Source organism: Corapipo altera, unplaced genomic scaffold (assembly GCF_003945725.1).
Source record: "Corapipo altera isolate COAL_440 unplaced genomic scaffold, ASM394572v1 65, whole genome shotgun sequence".
In the NCBI taxonomy this organism is placed as follows: domain Eukaryota; kingdom Metazoa; phylum Chordata; class Aves; order Passeriformes; family Pipridae; genus Corapipo; species Corapipo altera.
This window is the reverse complement of record NW_020884891.1, coordinates 7,916,976-7,932,934: the sequence shown is the minus strand read 5'-3', so window position 1 is coordinate 7,932,934 and position 15,959 is coordinate 7,916,976. Positions and strand designations below refer to the sequence as shown.

General features: G+C 42.5%; 1 protein-coding gene across 8 annotated transcripts in view; it reads left to right on the top strand.

Moving 5' to 3' along the window:
• The window catches only part of KIAA1210 (KIAA1210 ortholog), a 51,832-nt gene that overhangs the window by 13,418 nt on the left and 22,455 nt on the right, over positions 1 to 15,959 (top strand). For 4 of the 8 annotated variants that reach the window (XM_027645472.1, XM_027645473.1, XM_027645478.1 and 1 more), the window contains exon 2: positions 14,597 to 14,673. In XM_027645472.1, coding sequence (XP_027501273.1) covers positions 14,597 to 14,673 — 77 coding nt within the window. Of the gene's footprint in view, positions 1 to 11,330; positions 11,353 to 11,397; positions 11,602 to 11,981; positions 12,138 to 14,596; positions 14,674 to 15,959 lie in introns of those variants that run through there. The other 4 variants (XM_027645477.1, XM_027645471.1, XM_027645474.1 and 1 more) reach the window with 4 other exon arrangements.

Genomic DNA, 15,959 nt, shown 5'->3' with positions numbered 1-15,959 from the left:
AGGTGGGTTGGCACTTGAATTGACAAAAAAACCCCCTGTTTACATAGTTGGATTTATGCTAAGAGGCTTTTTTTCCCTCCCCAAATTCTCCAGCATCTAATGCATTTAAAACAAAATTGAAAGTCTGAGAGGTTATAAAGGCTGGCAGATGAAGCTTTTTACATGTGGTATACCATCTCTTCTTTCCTGGTAGATCTCCACCTGATTTATGAGGAACAGGGCTTTTTTCTTCAACAGATTCTTCATTCTTGATATTTTTCAGTTAGGTCTCTACACTTGATAATATACAGATCATATTCTTTAGCCTGTTATTTCAGCCCTGTGATGTGTTCCCAAGTGAATTAGTGCAACTATTAATACTTTACAGTCTTTGCAAATTTTATATGCTGCTTTGGCTGTGGTTATTAGCAGTTAAAATAAGTCCAAGACAGCCGTTGCAGTAATAGTGATGTTTTTAGCCTGAGACTAATTTTGGATGAAATTTGTTTGGAGTTTGATGTGAAGTGTTTGTCTTTCTGGACAAATGCGTCATTGGAATGGCTTCCCCAAGTTCTCACGTGGTCATTTGACCTGTAGGAGTTAGTTTGCTTTCTGAATGAAAGCTCTTTTGGAATGAAGTGGCTTTTATGTGTTAAGCAGTTGGCTTGGGCACCAGCAGGAGTTTGGCCAAAGTGGCACAGAGCTCAGTGCAGGCCATGAAACCTGCCATGGACACTGGGAGAGGGTTCCCTCCAGGGCCTTGAGCTGCTGAGTCCAGCTAAAGCACCTGGGCTGTTTTAAAAGCAGCTTTGGGTAGTGCTCTCCTGTGCTGCTGTCACATTTACCTTCCCCAAGTTTTGCAAGAGAAAGCAAAGGCTCTGCCCTGGTGCAATAATGTGTGGCTGAATCTGATCTTTGTGCACAGTCTTGTACCTGTGTTTTTTTAATGGTCTTTTATGACATAAAGAAAAAGGCCAAAGCCTAATCCAGATAATTCTGCATCACAGCTCCAGTCTTGGCCTCACAAGTTTTACTTCAGTGAGTCACTGAAGTAAAACTTGTAGATTGCTTTCGTATTTCTCTTTAGCCAGCTGAATAACCTTAAATTGTTCTTCTGGTAAGTTTATAGCTCATCACCCTTGTTGTTTTGTTTTTTCTCGGTCCAAGTGTGGTGTCAGAAAAAAAAATTAGATCTGGACAGATAGGATGAAGTTTTCTAAAACCTGTAGAGGAATCTTTTCATATGTTCCTCAGTTTTTGGTACTAGCCAAGTATGTTGTTATAAGCTGAAAATGTGGCTGCTTGAATAGTAAGGTTCACTGATGGTAAACACAAACTGCCAATTTCCAAAGACAAAAATAGTGTGTTAGAAGCTATATAAAATAGCTGGCTGAAGGTTTTATGTGCCAGCTCAGAACTGGTTTGTATAGCAGACTATAAGAAAATGTATGTAACTGGTCTGCTTTTAATGTGGTCACTCAGGATTTCACGGTGCCTTCCACAAACAATCCTAGAATTATGGACATTTCAATTTGAATGTCTTCTGCTATGCTAAGCTCTGCATTCCCAGTAGGGAATCGTGTTCTTTTTCTATAGTCCAAAATTGTCAAAAAATGCTGATGTGCACTTTTGTCCTGCAAAGTAGTTTAGCATTTGGGTAAAGCAACTCTATCAAGGAATACATCAGTAGAATTTTCAATATATTTTTAAATTACTTGAGATGAAAGTAATTGCAAATGTAGAACAATGTTATGACCGTGAAATTCAGTAAAATGTGTTTTCTAGGTTAGGTGCTGCTTCTGTAGTTTATATTGCCTGTTCAGATGAGTGTCAGGAAGAGATTTTGGTGTTTGCTGGGTTTATTTCATAGTTAGTACGGTTCTGTCCACCTGACAGATAACCAAGCTGTCTGTTCACTGCCTCCTGCACCTTCACCCCAAACCCTCTTGTGGAGAAGCTCATAGGGGACAGTGGAAGGAGTGCCAGAAATCCCTTTGTCCTTGGGGCTAATTACACTTTTATTACAGCTTTCATATGTGTGTGGAGTCCTTTGAGCCTTTTGCTCCCCATCCAAAGCAAGCAGCTGCAGTTTTAGCTTGGACAGTAGCAAGTGAATTGGAAGTCGTTTAAAGCTCCACCGACTGCTACTGAAGTAGCAACTTGACAGTTTAAAACTGTTGGCTTTTCTCTGTCAGCAGCTCATTCGCCTCCTGTGGCCTCTCTCCCTTTTTGGAGCCATGTAATCACCACGGGGTCTCAGTAGCTGTGTGTACTGACTGCCTGCAGTACATGATGCTGTGCTCTTTGGCATGGTTTTAGATATGCAGCATCACTCCAAGGCTCAAAGGTTGTTTAAAGCAAGACACTGAGTTCCCTGGCCATCCCTGCCTGTGTATCCCCCTGCATATCTGGGCTTGTCTTGACTCAGCAGTGGTCCATGGGCTCAGTGCCACTGGCACAGTCAGAAGGCTGTGCAGCTTTGGAGTTGGTGCTTCCTGGGAGTTGTGGCAGAACTAGTGGTCCTGTGGTGAGCTAGGGATCTGTCTGTGTGGCTGATGAATTGTGGTGAAATGCTTTCCATGAACACTTTGGTATTCTTAAATATGTCTGTTTACATGTCTCTATTGTACATCTCTTTGACACAATGCTTCCCAACAAGGGCAAGAATGACTCATTAACAGCTTTTCAGTGTTGGTTTTTTTGAGGTGAAAATATCTGAGCATGATAGGTAGTTTCTGCCCAGCAAAGCAAGTTCACCTGTGCAGAGACAATCCTTGGATCCACACAGGAGTGACAATATTAGGTTTCAAGAAACAGCTTTTGTGGAAAGTGGAGAGCTCTCCCAGCTGGGGCCAAGTTAGAGAGGATGAGCTGAGGTGAAAGGAGTCCTTGGACTTGTGAGTCTCTCAAGGGAATCTTTCAATACACAACTTATGAGCATGTTCCTGTACTTGGCAATTATACAGAGTGGACATTTGTGAGCATGTTGGTTTTGGCCCACAAGGATCATTCAGTGCTACGCCTGGTATTAAATGTGTGGAGGCTTAAGTCCTGTTTTCTTACTCAAGAATGATAGAGAGGGTAAACAAAAGCAGTCAGGAGGTGTCAGAGCCATGGCACTGCAGGCAGTTGGGCACAGTTAGTACAATGGTGCTATATTAGTAACAAAAAAATCAACTATTTCTCTTTGTTGATTCATTCCATTTGACTCATCTCTGTGCAAGAAGTTCACTTCTGGCTTAATACACGAGTGAGTCACTCCACATCTCCCAGTCCTCCTCATTCTGTTCGTGCTTCTCTCTGGATGGTGTTTGTTTTAGCAGCCACAGTGGTGCAGTGTGTTTGCTGGCTGTAGGCAGAGGAATTCCAAGCAGGCATGCCAGTTTGGTTTCAGCCCTTTCCCTATCACCAAGGTTCTGAGTATTTGACAGACATGCTGTCAAATGGACCTCTAATGCTGCTTGTCCTACATCACTTGCACTGGAGCAGAAGCTTCTTGGTTTGTGACAGTCTGTTAAATGTGATCCTCACTCTTCTGCATCATTTGACTGCCAGGTTTTTTGTCTACATTATTTTGCCAGACTGAGCCATGAAAATATCGTGTCATAATTTTGCCTTGTGTAGACTCTGGCCTTTGTCTCTTACACAGAAACTTCTGCTGCTCAAGGTGTCTAGCTTTGTACCCTTACAACCAACTGGAGGGATTGTCATTTCATCCTCTTGCAGAGGTATAGAAAATTTAATAGCTGTGATTTAAAGGCCTAGAACTGGCTTTAGAAGCTGAAATTTGATGATATGTGGGACAAAAATGTAGTAGGTCCAAACCGTACTTCTGGTAGATAACCTACCTGAGCTGGTGTAGGGCAGCTGGAGCTGATTACCAGACAGACTTGGGAAAATCTCAGATAAACCTGTCCATGGGGAAACAGGAAAAAAACAGCAAGGTAATTCCAAGGTTGATTTCCACTTCCCCCCCCCATTTCTCCTAGGGACTGCTGCTGTAAGAAAACAATTGAGCACAAGGTGCTCCACACTAATGCAATTCAAGCTTATAGTTCTGCATTAAATCTGTTAGAGTCTTAAGGTTGGGTAAAATTATTTTGGATACAGCAAATACTAGCTGCAGACTCATTTTATCTATCTTGTTATTTTATTCGTAATTATTTACATCAAGATAGCAGGTGGCCCTCCAAGGCCCCACTGAGGGAGTCACTGTATAAACAAACAAGAAAACCCCCCAGTCAGTTGATATCCTGTTTGATTTGGCTTGTAGATGCTGTTCATCACTATGTTAATAGTCAGGGTTGTGCCAGCAGCTCAACCTTTCCAACACAATGTATGTGAAAAAGCTGAGACCTGGGCCACACACATCATTATTTGTTTCTTTAACTGCATTGTTATGCCACTGTGTGCTGCTGCTGCCTTCATACAGGTGTACAGGTGCCACAATGTTCTGTAGTCTATCATATCCTGTCCCCATGCTAGAGCATGTTGGTATCTTTGCAACTGTTGTGGTTTAGCTCCAGCAATTAAGCCCTACAACAGCTGCTCACTCCCCCCCCCTCCGGTGGGATTGGAGAGAGAACTGGAAGGGTAAAAGTGAGAAAACTTGTGGGTTGAGATCAAGACAGTTTAATAGGTAAAGCAAAAGCTGCACATGAAACCAGAACAAAACAAGAGATCCATTCCCCACTTCCCGTGGGCAGACAGGTGTTCAGCATTCCCAGGGCAGCACAGCTCCATCATGGGTAATGGTGACTTGGGAAGACAAACACTATCACTCCAAACTTGCCCCCTTCCTCCTTCACCCCCAGCTTTATTGCTGAGCATGAGGCCATATGGTCTGGGGTATCCCTTGGGTCAGTTGGGATGAGCTGTTCCAGCTCTGTCCCCTTCCAAATCCTTGTGCCCCCCCCCCCCCCCCCACTGGAGGGGGGGGGGGGGGGGGGGGGGGGGGCGAGGAACAGAATTGCCTTGGCTCTAGGTAAGTGTTGCTGGGTGATAAAGGAAACATCTCTGAGTTACCAAAACTGTTTCCAGCACAAATCCAAGCCACAGCCTCCTACCAGCTCCTGTGATGAAAATTAGCTCTACTTCAGCCCAGATCAGCATGCTCTTAGAGGGAATTGTAGCACTCATGGTCAGAACAGAGAAACTTGGCTGTGCAGACAAAGCCACTCGATCTTGCTTTTTAACCATCTAGCCAGAGCTAAGGCAGCTTTCCATCTTCAAAGTCTTGTGGCGGCTGTTTCTTTTGGCCTCTGAGATTCAAGGATCTGGTGCTAATTAGTGAACTAAATGTTTGACTTTTATTCATGATGAATTCCTTTATGCTTATTCATTCTCAGAAAAATGTAAGTGTGTGCTTCTGCTGGGTCTTCCAGGTATCACTCATCTAGCAACGCAGTTCTGACCCACACAGTAGTTCTGATGCAAATAGGATGTGTTTGAATGCTCCAGCTCAGATTTAGAATGGAGACATCATGGTAATCATCAACCTACCTGAGTATGTGGGAATATACAGACTTGACAAGGGTGCAGAAGAATTGTTCATTCGCTCCAGCATCTCAGTTTAGTGAAAAGAATGTTTCAGAAGTTGAAATGTCATTGCTTTCCCTCAAAAACTTGCAACTGTCTTATTACTTCCTTCCTTTCAGCCTTGGCCTATGAAGACCTTACAGAATGTCTGTCCCAGTCTGATTCCCTCCCTGCTTCCCCTCACTGCCTGCTTTTCAGTACCCCATCCTGAAGTCTTTGTTGTCTTTGGTGTCACCCTTCTGGGTTTTCCTGCTGTCATGTACCATCTCTGCTCTCTGATGCTGCTGTACCACCACCTTCAAAACACAGTTGAATACAGCTTGATACTCCATTGGTGCAAAACAGCATTAGCTCAGATAATCTTATTTTAGATGATCCTGTTTTAGAGAGGTATTTGTGTCTGGAATCCCAGAGAAGTAGGATCCCTTTTTAGCAGTTGCTCATACTAAAGTGAAAGGTCAGTAGTTGCCCTTGGGACAGAACTGGCTCAGGAACTGCACTGAGCACATGGATGATACTCCTTGGCTCCAACAGTTCTCCATGAGCTTCAAGACCAGTTGTACTTCAGGAGCTGCCTAATTTGAGGCTCTAGAGAGAGCAGCCAGGAAAGCAGAGCAGGGACAGCAGGAGGTTTCCTTTAGAATAAAAGAACTTCACACACAGCTGCAGAAAAGCTTCTCTGCAAGCACTAAGGCTGCCTCAGGCCTTCCTTGATCAGGAGCCAAAATAGAGGCTGAATTACAGAGATACCCACGGGCAGTGGGAACTCAGGGGATTTAGCCAACCGGACACAGTATGTTTCAACCTAGGAAGGAGCTGGCCTTGTTTTTATTTTTGTGTGTGTGTACAGGCAGTAGATACTGCCCCAAATAGGTTTTGGGACTTCACATGAAGAGAGATTTCCTGAGCTTCCTGCCAAAGGCAGCTTTTGAGACCACAAAGCCTGTGTTTTATTTGCTTTCTTGTAGCCAAAAGATGGCTGACTGTTTTTATGATGTTTTGATCTTCAGAGTGAAAATTTGTAACACAATTCGTCCTGGAAATTTCTGTTAGCCTCTCCTTTTTTTTTCAGTGCACTTTGCATTCTTGGCCCTTAAGTGTCTTTATTTTCTCTTCCAAGAGACGTGTCCTGGGAAGTTTGATCTATCTAAAAACTTCATTTTATTTTTTCCCATCCTTAAGCTGCTCTTTACCCCCAAACTGAGGGATAAGTGACTGTTTTGGAAAAACCTTAACAAAATAAAGCTTTAGACATAGCCTAAAGTTCCATGTTTCAGTTCTGGCGTTCAGTTCTCTATTGTTTCAGCCTCATTTCCCCTGCAATAGTCAGACAGCTTAATTTGGTAGAAGTGCCTCCAGACTCTTCTTTTAGGCTCAGGATGTAATGATTCTTCACATTTTGTGAGAATAACATTTTAGAAATCACTGTGACTCAAATACAGGGGCATGGCAGATATGCAGGCTATTATTGTGAAATTTTATGGGTTTTTTGTTATTTATCTTCTGTGTAGTGGTAGCACTTGTTAGCAGTGTCAGTGGGTATGGTTACAGCATGCTGGCTTCCTGTAGCAGAGGCAGTACTTAGTTCTTCTATAGGGCTCATTAGGCTTTTCAGGCATTCAGTGTGACCATTTTGATTCCACAGGTAAAGAAACTCTAGGCTCCTGTCAGAAATCCAGTAGTTTACCCTGATATCCAGTGATAGAGCCAGGAAAATCAGTCAATTTACCCAAGTCCAGCCCTGTAGTCTCCATCTGCTAGACTATATTTGAAGACAAGCTCTGTCTCATAGATGTTACTGTCTAAACTAATAATTGTCACCTTCATGGTTTGCAGATATTGGCAATTTCCATTTTCTCAGGCACACAGTCTTTCAGGCCCTTGTAGAGCGTGTTGAAGCCAGCTGATGGCAAACTCCTTTCCTTAGCTGCCTTTTGCTGATCCCTGAAAAGCAGCCTATGGACTCCTAGGACTCTGCACACCACAGGTCAGATCCCAGTCATCTAACTTTATGCTTGAAGGCCACAGATGAAACAAAATTAATTTAGGACTTTGGAGAGGAGGTAAAAAGCACACACACAAGCTAAATATGGCCAAATATACCCACCACCAGATCTGGGATGGAAAATGACACTTATTTGTTGAATTTACCACTTGAAGAGGCAGAAGACAGCAACTTGACTTTTATACCCATACTTGACTCTCTGACATCTTGGCTCTGCTAGCATGAGGCATTCAGAGATAGTGGCTTGACATTTCCTGTTGCTTTGCTCTTGAAACCATTTCCAAAGGCAGCAGCACATACTGGGCGTAGCTCCCTAACTGGCAAAGGCAGCCTTTGGTTACATGCTTGTTGATTTGTAAATGCATGTTCCCTCTCCTTCCAAACTACTTCAAATGTATCCATGTCAAGTAGATCTGAGAGTATGTCCTACTGCTGGCTCCTTAGCGCAGTTGCTGGAAGACTCTCCTGCTTCTTTTACTTCTTTTTAGGAAGAGTGGAAGAAGATCCTCATTCCAGCTGCTTCCTGAAGTTTCCCTAGTGTGACAGTCTGAAGAAAAAGAATTACTACATGGGAAAAGCAGTGACCTACTCCTATGCTAATGCCAAATGGTGGAATTCAGCTGTGTTATTTAACGTACATTCCTTTAAAATGGAGGCAGTCTGGACCCAAAATCTTGGCTGAGCTCTTGCATGGTTTAGATCATGACTATGTTAGTGCCAGTCTCAATTTGAGCAAAGATCTGTCACACTTCTCCTTATTGGTGCTGACCAGAAAATGCACTGGAAAAACTGTGGAATAAATTATTACCAAGGATGGGCTATTCAGAAACATTTTCCTTGGCTTTTGGGAAGCAGGTAGATATTTGCTCTACTCCCTGAGCAGATACAAACTTGCAGCTGAGATCTTCTCACTGACAGCAGCTACACAAGATCACGCTAATAAGTACTGTGGAGTAATTAGGTGTTTGAGGGCAGCCTGAAGTGCCATGTCCAAACCAGGTTAATCTGTCTGGTGTGGGTGCCAAGTGTTGCAAAGCTCTGGTAGGTGGGACTGCAGTTTGGCCTCTCAAGCTGAGTACAAACTAACATCTACCCTGCTACTGGTACCTGCCTCAGGTGTAAGGTAGCACAGGTCTGTGTATGTGTCCTTCAGGTGTGTCCCCACATGCAGGGAGATGGTTCTGCAGGGCTAAATCAGCAGATACCATGAGTGCTGGGAGGGAGGGAGCCTGTGGAGGTGGGGCAGTGTGTAGGGAACACAGGCACTGACTCTCTCAGTTCCTGGACTCGTAACAGTGCTTATGAATTTGTCTTATTTACCCTTCCCCCTTCTTATCCTCTTGGCTTCTCACACAATTACAGACTGAGCCTGTGTGACTGTATGAAAGGCATTTCCTCCTCTTACTTTTTTTTTTTTTAAAGTCGGCTTCAGCCCACCAGCTGCTTTCCATTACTGTTACACACACACTCACTAGGAGGGCAGCACATAATGCTTCAGGCACTGTTGAACAGCAGAAATCCTTCAGAATCGCTGTCAGAGGCTTCTCAAAGTAGATTGTAGGTAAAAAGAGTTCAGCACATTGGGACCTGTCTTCTGGCAAGCCTTCGTGGAGAAGCCAAGGTGTGGGGACAGAGGGGGGTGAGGGGATGTTGTCTGAATGCAAAGTGTGAAAGCTGTGAACAGATCTCTCTGTGTGACCAGTTGTTGGCTCTGGACACCTCATCAAGGGCAGAAGCTGAATGTTGTCTGTTGCTTGATTCTGGGAGAATATTTTATTGATATTAAATATTATCTAGATGCTTATTCAGACTTCCTGATGGATACTATTGCTGTATTATTTGTGATCCATGGAAAAGGGCCTTAAACTTTCTTATACTATCCCTCCTTCAGTGAAAATTAGATGAGCAATATTCATTAACTTGGTAAACTTTTCCCCTCACTGTTATCAGTGGAGGTAGTAGCAAGAATCCTAATGCTGTTTGTGCTATTCTTTTGTGCCTACATAAAGCAGTCACGGGAGGGACCCCATGGGAGATACCAGCTAGGGGCTGGCAAGAAACCCTGGGAATTTCATCCTAGAAACACTACACTCCAGAAGAGCGCAATGGGATCAGCTGTGCAAGGTCAGGTCCTGGTTCCTGCTGTTGTGTTGGATTGTACCTCATTTCAACAGAGTTCTGTGTGGAATCCCACACTGTTCAGCATGTTCCGTGACTGTGGGCCTTGAAGTGTAGGTCACTCATCTCATTGCATGGAGAGCAAAGGGATATTTGGTTGGTGTGTTTCTGATATGCTCAAGGGGTGTGGGAATTGAATAGAAATCTTGCTGGCTTTGCTATTGCTCCATGATTGACTCTGAAATCCTGCTCTGTGGAGCTACAGGGGGTAAACTTATCCTTCACCTGTTGGATTAACAAGTTCCTTGATAGCTACCTTGTTGGGTGCCCAGAGAGGAAAGCCATCATTTTGACAGAATAAAGTGCTTTAATGAGAGAGAATAAAATTTAATCTGTTGGTCACCTTTTGCTGAAGACTGTAATTTGAACACTAAACCATACTGAAATCTGTGTTTTTTTGAACCTTGCTTCTTAGGAGAAATAGAGGGTCTTTCTCTGAGGTCCTGCAGTAGCTTGAAGTATGTTCTGAGGGAGACTGGCTGCAGGGTGGTGGCCTAGAGGACCAGATGGGGGCATGCATTTCCCTGTGCTGATCCATCTTGCTGTGAAACATGTGTGTCCTGAAATCTGGAGCATAAGCTTGATTTCAAATAATTTTTGTAGCATGAAGGAAATTGGTCTTTAATAGCTCGAGGCAAAAATTTCACCTCTTTGTCTTGGCTGCTTGCCATTGTCTGTCTTCTGTAGGCTATGAAGATGCTAACTGAATACAGTGCCTCACATTCTTGAGTCTTTGTTTCTTCAAGCATTTATTTAATAGGAAAGAGGCTGTTCAGGGCTCAGAATCTCCTTTGATCTCTCTGTCATAAGGCCTTCCGGAATGCTTATACAGAACCATGGGACTGAAGCTGAAGAAACACTAAAGGTGGGGTAGGAGCTTGCTTGCTGTGCAGTCTCCAGGTCTCCTGCTCCCTTGGAGAGACAGCAAGGAGGCTGTGTCCCTTTTCTGAGGCCGAGCAGAAAGCATTTGTCTTGGGCCTTTGTTAAATGCAGGAAACTTGAGTCCTGTATAATGTTAACTTCCCAGGAGGCACTAAATACACAAACCAAGCACTGAAAGGGAATTGTCTTTCCTTCATTTAGCATTTTCCTACCCCCCATGTACATGTTAAGTCATGTGTTCAGCTGGGAAAAGAGAATGGTCAGAACACCATCCTGAAACTTTATTCTTTTGCCCTATCACTGCCCTCCTATAGAGCACTCCAAATATTTGTCCAGTTGCCTCGGTTTGTAAAGGGGAGACAAGGACATTTCTCCTGTTCCTGGAGATTTCTTTTTTCTCTTCAGGCTCATTAGTTCCTGTAATGAGTTGAAGAGCTCCAAGTGAATGCAACACAGTAGGGCTATCAATGGAAATTTTGCATGGGATAGCAGGGAGCCTAGATCTAAACCATCAAACCAAGCAAGGGTAGTGATGATTGCTAACAAAGTCCTGTTATCTGCTTTGGAAGTACAGCAAGCCCTGCAACTTTGTATGAGTTTTATTGCTTTAAAGTACACCCTAGCAATGCAAATAAGGTCCAATAATGTCAGTTTTATTTTTGTGATTGCATCTATATAGGAAACCACTGTTTGCAAGTAATTAATTAATTCATAGTTGTAGTTATCCAGCCCATCACCCTGTGCAAGGAGAGGCAAATACTGTGCTTTCAGTAAGTTTTCAGTCTTTTCCATGGCCCTATGCAGCAATTGATGCAGTGGACTTACTGAACACGGCCAAGTCTGACTTTTGAGGGGTCTGGTAGAGATTCAACATCTTGTTTGCCCTTTACCTCTGCAGCAAGAGGCCTGTGCATATACAGGCATAGCAAATGCTGTTAGACATAGGATTAAAAACATGGTTAGAAAGTTGTAGAATGGGAAAATGTGCCCACTGTTCCACTTCTAGTGAGAAGCAATCGGTAGGTGTGACTTGACAACTCTACTATCTTGTCTGGCCATATCTGTTGCACTGAGGAGACAATTTCCTCCATCCCTCTGCAAGCTCCTTCTCCCAGATGTCCTGTAGCACTTGAAGGGTACCAGAAACACTGCTCTTAAAGGCCATTTATTTAACCTGCTATTTTTATCACTGAAAATCAATACACATACAGGATTTCTTTAAAACTTTGTCTCTAATGGTGTAATGCTCTGGGAGAGCTCACAGGGTGCCAGCTGGGTTGAACTGATGTACATGGTATTGATACATCCTGACACTGCATCTGTCTGCTGTCATTAAGGCCTGAAGTGGTGAATGTCTGGAGGTTCAATTGTTTAATGCCTGTGCACTCACATGTATTTGTATTGATGGGGTTTTGTCCTCTTTTACTCCATTACATTGACCCCCAGGGTAGGGTTTGTGGCTCAGAACATTTGCTAGCTGTTCTCTGTAAAGTGCAACTCACTGCCACCAGAAATTGGAAGTCTATGTGTCATCTAATTGCTAACTTTCCTCCAGGTATGTAATCAGGTTTTTAATGATGGAACTTCCACTTAAATATATGGTTTTCCCTTTTAATTCAAATACTTACTAACTTAAAGCTTGGGAAAATCTGTGATGTTCAGTTTACTGGAAAAAAGGTGATACTGTGAGGAGGTATAGAAAGGCATCAAACCATTAGGTCCTAAATGGGGCACCCTTGTAATTGACACTTGAGCTCCATGTGCCCCAGAGAACTATAAAATCAAGTTAATGCTGGAGCTGATTTGACTTAAGAAACTGCCCCAGAGCTGAACTGCTTTGCAGTTACAATTCTACTTGTATAAAAATATACCATTTGGAAATATATGCTTGCAGTTACAATAAACACTGCAGTCAAAATATCTCCAATGCCTGGAAGGATTCTGAGTGAGCAGCTGAGATGACTGAGTGATTTAAATAAACGTTGAACTGATGCAAACAAAGTTGGATCTGAAAGCAGCAATTTTCTCTTGCTTTGGTTTAATTGAAGGTGGGTAAAGCAGCAGTTAGAGGTCTAAATGAGCCAAATTCCAGGTCCACACACATTCTGTGAAAAAAAACTCAAGTCTGGAGACTTGCCAGTTTGTTCTTGTAAATTTGTTGAATTCTTTCTTGGTGTTTTATTTCAAATGCATTTCCCTTGCCCTCAAGAAAAATCTAATGCAATATGCATAGTGTATAAAGTTGAGAGGGAAAATTTGAACCAAATTTCTTTTTAATACAGAGAAAGAGTCTATGAGAAAGTCTACTGATGACTGCTTTAATGTAAATATGCAGGAAATGCAAACTTTTTTATGGTTAGATGATGAGACATGGAGGAAAAGGGATGAGAGCTGAATGGTTATGGTCATCCAAAAGGAGAAAATCTTAGAAGTGTTATTTTTTTGTTGCTTCTCAATATTGTCTAATAACTGTTTCAAAAACAACTCCAGTGTATCTTAGTTAGGACAGGTATAATCAGTCCTGGTTGCTGCAATGACTTTTTCATTACCTTTTAGCAAGTTGGGGTGAGATTATTTGGAACTACAGTGTGTTAATGCTCTCCTGTGTTCAGTGCTAGCGGGTGATATTAGACTGCACTTTGCCTCTCCTTTGTATCTCCCCCTTACCCACTCACAGTTCAGCAGCATGGCAGATTGCATTCCTGCATGGCTCACACAGGGAAAGCTTACTCCACAACCTGTCTTTCTGCAGGAACCCTTTTATTTCCATGGACTGCACTTTTCTTTTTTTCAGACAGACAGTCCCATCACCTCTCCCTCTGAGTCTGTGCACCTTAAGGTTATCTGAGAGTGTGGGCTCATAGGAAAGTCCCAGTGCTTTTGGGCATAACTGATTATAGAATATGTGGGTGATACAGAAGAAATAGAATAGTTTAGTGATTGGCCAAAGTAGTACAGAATCACAGTCTTGCTTGCTGTTGAGGTACTTGACTTGGCAATATTGTTACACTACTTTGAGGAGGTAAATATTTAGACGAGATCTATGCAGAAGAGGGAGCAGGATTTGTTTCTGGGTAATTTCATTTGTTTGTAAAGATTTCTTACTCTTCAAGTCCTGACACAGTATATTGGAACTGCTAATGATATAAAAGTACCACCTAGGTATCTTCCATAACAAAGGACAGTATTTATGAGCTGCCCTGCTGAACCGTCACATTTCCATCGTTGCTTGACATTTGTGCTGTAACTCTCGTGGTCAGCTGCCTCATTCCTTTGTCTCTGACAGACACTCATTTAGGAGTCTTGGAAAATACAAAGTGGAGCCAGTTAACATTGAATGATCTTAAAACTAGGCTGAACTTTTGTTTTCATCGGGGAGGAAGATGATGCCATCAGCTAATTTGGTTGATCAATAGCCCTGCTGGCGATAAGGTTTCAGAGCTTGTGGCTAAAAGCTGATTGCACTGTATCCAAAATAATTTGATCTATTGGTTTCCACAAATGTAGCATAGCCCAGAATGATGTTTTAGTGCTGATGCTTAACTGGTTTTAATAATGCTGACAGACTAGCCTGGTGCCTGCTGTGAGGACACTGTTAAACATGAACCCTGGGCAGCAGAGCACTTACTTACATTTTTTACAGTAGCATGGAGCTGTCACTCTCTAGTGAAGGTTCATTATTCTGAGACTGGGAAGCATTACAGTGTTTGGTGAGCAAGTGTAGTGACATCTTTCATGAAAGCAAACTTTGATTCTGGTCTCCTAAAAAGAGAGAGGTACTGGCAATAATTAGACTGGTTTGTTAGTTGTGGCTGGAGAAATAACTGTTACTAAAAAATGAGGAAAAGCTCTGTGGCCAATATACAAAAAAGTGTGCAAGCCATGTTTGTGATAACCATTTGGGCATGTGGTCTCAGAAAGAATCCAGCCATGTTCTTTCTTTATGTGGAGTGGGACCATATTCTACTGGGGCAATGGACTAAAATTTAACTGGCACTTTTATTTCTGTTTCAGTGACTATATCATGGCTACGGGACCCACAGAGGTCACACAGTCACCTGAAACAGGAGACACAGTTGAAGAGTGCACAGGTAAGCGGTTGTTCCCAGAATGTATAGCTGATTTGGAAGTCAAAATTTATTTTCTTCAGGCAGAGGGGTCTGTAGTGAGTAATTTTGCAGTGTTGTTTTGTTTTTTGTAGTGTAAAAAATCTCTATATGGCTTTGTCAGCTGTCAGTATTATGAGAAAGGTTTTTTAATGTGTGATAATGGAGCAACATATCCTGGTGGAGGATATTCTTTTTGGTTCTGACTTGGATTATTACAAGCAGGATGTTAGAACTTGAAGAGCTGATTGTGTTGCCTGCTTTGGTAGATCCTGCAGAGGTTGGAGCTGAGCCTGTTAGCCAGCTTGTGTCTGTGGCAGCTGTAGTAATACCCCCTAATATTTGCCACCATCAAAATATTATTAGAAGAGAGAAGCAAATGGCAAAGTGACTGTTATTTGAACTCTGCATGGCAGATGGAGAGAGGTGAAAAAAGTGTAATGATGGATGCTCAGCAATGGCTGGCTTTTTAAATTTGTAATCTACTTTGTCACACAGTCTAGTGCTATCCTGTCAAACTGGTGAGCTTGTGTTAAACCCATGCATGAAAATTTTGTACTCAGGTTCACTAGAAGATTCGCAAAATGGATCAGATTCTGAGCTGGGTGACAGGGAAAGCAGGAGATGGCTCATGATCTGAAGTGTTGGCTCTAAAACCACCAGGAATATTTCTGTCTCTAAATGAACAAAAATGCAAAATACTTCAAGGCTGCTGCTCTATTGCCAAGGTATTCAAGAGACACTTGACTGGACCTGGAAAAAGCCATTTGAGGATCTTTTGTTTGCTTCCAGTATAATGAAGGATTGCCTCACCTCTTTATAACTTTAATTGGTTTGTGATCTAAAGGTTCCAGGAGGCTAAAATCCTCAGCCTTCACAGTCCTGTCAATTAAATTGATTTCTTGAGGTCTGCCTTATTCTCTGACTAGTAGCAGAGGGCTTCCAGTGCATGCTGCTCCTTCTTGATGGCAGTAACCAGGTCACTGACCAAAACCTGTCAGCACCCAATGTTACCCTTGCTGAATTCCATTATTTTAATGCCTGTCTGGCAATATCAGGTGTTTTTTTATGGAGTTAGAATAATGGTATTTTCTGAAAATTTTGTCTATGGATTAGGGTTTTTGTTTTCATGTGTTTTTATTGTTGAAAGTATCCCGTCCTTGAATTTGAGGGAAAAAACCAGAAAGTCTATCCTGACCGCACCTTAGGAAGTCAGAGACCATAGAAGATCCCTAAATTAACTGTTTAATTTAAATATGATCATTGAACTC